Below are 4,755 nucleotides of genomic sequence, written 5' to 3'. Positions count from 1 at the left end.
GGAGTAAAGAGGTGCCACCACCATATAAGAGTCTTTCTTTTGTTGAGCAGAAATGTCTTGCTTTACTTTTTTAGAGTCTGTTTAGATCACAAAATTGGGAGACATGAAAATGTGGAAAATATAGAATATTAAAAAAGCTGCATTTAGTGGTTACTTTGATGGAACCACAAATATGGGAGATATTTGAATAATTCTAATTTTGATAGTGGTGCCACTCTTTTGATAAAAGACTATGTTTGAAGAAAATGTTGAATCATCCCGGCGCGAGATGCCGAAGCGTCAAACGGAGGTACGCCTTTAGCTCCGTCTAGCTTGGAGTGAAATGAATGGCCACTTCCACCTCATCCTCCCCTCCTCCTCTCCCCCTCGCACCGCCACCCCCACCCCCGCCCCGCCCGCGCCTCTCCTTCCCTCTCCCTCCGCCGCCTCCTACGCCTGCCACCACCGCCGCCCATGGCCCCGTGCCCCGCCTACGCCTCCCGCCCCGCGGGGCCGACCCGCGCGCCGCGCACGCCGTCGCCGCCAAGTCCGGCGCCGCCGCCCTGTCGGACGCGCGCCTCGCCAACGCCGTCATGTGCGGGTACCTCCGCGCGGGCCGCCTCGCCGACGCGCGGGAGGTCTTCGACCGGATGCCCACCCGCGACGCCGCCTCATACAGCGCGCTCATCTCGGGCCACGCGCGGCTGGGGTCCCCCGTCTCCGCGGCCGAGTCCCTCTTCCGCCGCATGCGCCTCGCGGAGCTCGCCCCCACGGAGTACACCTTCGTCGGCCTCCTCACCGCCTGCATCCGCAGGGCCAACCCGCGGTTCGGGACCCAGGTCCACGCGCTCGCCGCCAAGCACCAACACCTCCTCGCCAACACGCTCCTCGTCGCCAACGCGCTCCTCGCCATGTACGTCAAGTGCGGCCGCCTAGAGGACGCCCTGAACCTGTTCGACGGCATGCATGACCGCGACGCGTCCTCCTGGAACACGGTGCTCTCCGGCCTGGTAGAGCTGGGAAGGCACCAGGACGCGTTCGAGCTGTTCGCCGACATGCGGAGGGGCGGTGTTGCGGCCGACCGGTTCACTCTGTCCGCGCTCCTGACAGCGGCCGCCGAGGGCCGCGGCCTGGCCCAGGGGCCAGCGGTGCACGCACTGTCTCTCAAGTCCGGCCTGGAGCTTGACCTGAGCGTCGGCAACGCGCTCATTGGGTTCTACGCCGAGCATGGCGATTCTGTAGAGGACGTGGTTGGCGTGTTCCAGAGGATGCCGGAGAAGGACGTAATCTCGTGGACTGGGTTGCTCAACGGGTACATGGAGTTCGGTTTGGTCGACAAGGCGATGGGCGTGTTCGATCGGATGCCCGAGAAGAATTTTGTTACGTACAATGCGGTTCTGACCGGTTTTTGTCGGAACAAGGAAGGCGTCCGTGTCACGTTCGCTAAGAAGGCGGGGCTGCGTGGACTGGGGCTGTTTAGGCAGATGCTGGAGAGTGGGTTGGAGATGTCGGATGTTACAGTGACCGGTGTCCTGAATGCCTGTGCTATTTCTGCGGATAGGAAGATGAGCGAGCAGGTTCACACGTTTGTCATCAAGTGTGGCTGTGGTTCAAGTCCTTGGATTGATGCCGCGTTGATAGACATGTGCATCAAGTGTGGCAGGTCTGGAGATGCACGTCTGTTGTTTGAGAACTGGTGCCACCGGGAGAGCTTTCACGTTGCTTGGAACTCTTTGCTGCTTGCTAGCTTTAGAGACGGGGAGTATGAAAAGGCATTTTCTATCTTCCTTCAAATGTTTAGAAGCAGTGATATTCAGTTCATTGACGAGTTCATGTTGACTACTGTGCTTGGAGTTTGCGGTGCTTTAGGTTTTGCTGAACTTGGAAGGCAAATGCATTCGTTTGCTGCAAAATCTGGCCTGTTGCGTGCTTGTGGAGTTGGTAATTCAATCATCAGTATGTATGGCAAGTGCGGAGAATTGGAAAATGCAGCCAATTTCTTTGAGCAAATGCCTCAACGAGACCTTGTGTCTTGGAATGCGCTCATCACTGCTCATCTTCTCCATCGCGAGGGTGATGAGGTATTGAACATATGGTCTCAAATGCAGAGATTAGGCATCAAACCAGATTCCATTACCTTTCTTCTCATCATATCAGCTTGCAGTTACACCAGCTCAGATTCTGCAGATACATGTATGGAACTGTTTCGTTCTATATCAAGCATGTACAACATTGAACCTGCCATGGAGCACTTTGCAGCATCTGTATATGTCCTTGGCTGTTGGGGTCGTTTTGATGAGGCAGAACAGTTTATAGGCAGTATGCCATTCAAGCCTGGTGCATTAGTTTGGCGATCTTTGCTGGAAAGCTGTAGCAAGCGGTCCAACATGACACTGCGGAGGCGAGCAATGAATCATCTACTTGCACTGGAACCACACGACCCATCCACATATGTTCTAGCATCTAATTTGTATTCTGAATCAGCAAAGTGGCATTGTTCAGAGAGCACAAGGCTGGAGATGCGTGAAAAGGGTATCCATAAGATTCCAGCAAGGAGCTGGACCTTTCATGACAACACTGTTCACTCATTTTTCGCTCGAGATAGATCGCATCCTCAGTCCAAGGACATCTATGCTGGTCTGGATGTGCTAACCATTGAGTGCATGAAGGCTGGGTATGAACCAGACACCACCTTTGTTCTACATGATGTTGAGGAATACCAAAAGAGGCATTTCCTAATGTACCACAGTGCAAAGCTGGCTGCTACTTATGGCCTTCTAATGGCAGGCTCTAGGCAAGTCATCCGTGTTGTGAAGAACATCCGCATGTGTGGTGACTGCCACTCGTTTCTGGAGCATGCCTCTGCTGCTACTGGGAAGGAGATTTCAGTCAGAGACTCGAGTGGGTTTCATATTTTCAGGGGAGGGATTTGTTCTTGTAGAGAATAGACTGGTATCGGATTCACCGGACCAATTTTGACTTCTTTGAACTGTCTTTTGTAGCTCTGTAGAAACTATAGAAGATATTCTTGTATTGAGGTCCTGTACATCGCTCGCTATGAGTTTCTTCAGAAATCAGTCACGCAGAACAACCTGAACTTTTGACATCATACATGACAAGTAGGAGTATTTTATTTTGCTTCAAACTCTACAGTAGCATGCTTTATGGATGTTTTTGGCCTGTTTGCAGTTACTTGCAAGTTGCAATCGTCTCCTATATAGAAGTGTTTCTGGAGCATGCCTCTGCTGCTACTGGGAAGGAGATTTCAGTCAGAGACTCGAGCGGGTTTCATATTTTCAGGGGAGGGATTTGTTCTTGTAGAGAACATAGACTGGTACCGGAGGCACCGGACCAATTTTGACTTTCTTTGAACTGTCTTTTTAGCACTGTAGAAACTATAGAAGACATCCTTGTATTGAGGTCATGTACAGCGCTATGAGTTTTTTCAGAAAGTAGTCACGCAGAACAACCTGAACTTTTGACATCATACATGACAAGTAGGAGTATTTTCTTCTGCTCCAAACTCTAGGGTAGCATGATTTTCAGAATCTCTAGTGTTTTGGCCTGTTTGCAGTTACTTGCAAGTTGCAGTTGTCTCCTACCCTATATGAACATGATCAGTATCGAGTGATATGCTTGATGAGCAACCCAAACCAACAAACATAATCAGTAGGCACCTTCTAATTACCCTGACACAACTGTGTACTTACCATTATCACTATGCTTCCAGTAACTCTTATCTGGCTCCGTGGTCAATATCACACCCACAGGTAGCTTGCAGTAAGCTTGTATAGTCGTATTGTTCCAGTAAAATCTCAGTTAGATTTCTTACTATACTATGGACTAATGAGAATATACCAACTTGAGCAGTAGACACACGTTTTTTCAGGGAATGTACACGGAATCATCATGTTCGTGACTGACTAAATTAGTATATGCCTGGCATTTTGTGTTACCCTTTTCAAAGACTAACTACAGAGGTGGTGCAGAAAATTACACAGTCCAAGGTTAATAAGGTAACGAGAAAAGTTGATCCGAAAATACCTGGAAAGTTACATTACAATATTGATAGAGTAGCAATATTTACTATGGAATAGCATCTAATTTGAACAAATTTCGGTACTTCCTCCGATCCAAATTAATTGATTTCACTTTCTAGGTACATCTGCATCTAGATAAAGGGGAGTCAAATAATTTGGATCGGAGAAGTATTTCATACTCCCTTGAGATCCGCTTTGCTTGAATCTGCTACCTTACCTGAGATTTACATACTGAGACTGATCTGGCATAAAAAAAAAACCTCACGTTTGCCGTTGGCACTGTACTTGATGAAAAAGCATGCTGTCACTCCCACATAGAGGGACCATATGACAATTCGTTCTAGAGGCACATGTTGCTACTGATAAAATCGGAATACTTAGAGTGGCTTGCAGAAAAACACTGTGCAAAATTGACATAAATTCAGGAGGTAGGTGCATTCCGAAGCAAGAATACAAGCAGGTGTAAAAAGTTGGGATACGGTAGAGAGCTGCAATAGCCGCCCCCCTTGGTTGTCCCTTGGGCTCTGTTTATTCTAGCCTCTGATGGGTTTGTAACAGGAAACCTTCAGAAGTCGTCATTACTCAACTCCATGTTGGAAGCTGGTATTCCATTTGTCCTGAACGTGCATTGCAGAGGCTTTTAGAATACGTAGTATATAATGTATACACGTGGTAACGTTTGTGGCGCGGGGTCAAAGGAAGGAGCATGATCCAAAGCTAGTATTTGCTCGTGTAT

At 49.0% G+C, this 4,755-nt stretch overlaps 1 protein-coding gene across 1 annotated transcript; it reads left to right on the top strand.

Moving 5' to 3' along the window:
• Positions 1-326: 326 nt before the first annotated feature.
• LOC124684816 (pentatricopeptide repeat-containing protein At5g03800-like) lies at positions 327-3,116 on the top strand. The gene has a single exon (XM_047219065.1). It carries the CDS (start codon positions 327-329, stop codon positions 2,925-2,927), a length of 2,601 nt encoding a protein of 866 aa, XP_047075021.1. The 3' UTR covers positions 2,928-3,116.
• Positions 3,117-4,755: the final 1,639 nt, after the last annotated feature.

This window comes from Lolium rigidum, chromosome 1 (assembly GCF_022539505.1).
Source record: "Lolium rigidum isolate FL_2022 chromosome 1, APGP_CSIRO_Lrig_0.1, whole genome shotgun sequence".
NCBI classification, from domain to species: domain Eukaryota; kingdom Viridiplantae; phylum Streptophyta; class Magnoliopsida; order Poales; family Poaceae; genus Lolium; species Lolium rigidum.
Note: the sequence above shows the minus strand (reverse complement) of the source record. Positions and strands in the feature narration are given on the sequence as shown.

Excerpts from the sequence above, each read along its gene's own strand:
- LOC124684816 (XM_047219065.1), top strand. The coding sequence starts at position 327 with ATGGCCACTTCCACCTCATCCTCCCCTCCTCCTCTCCCCCTCGCACCG.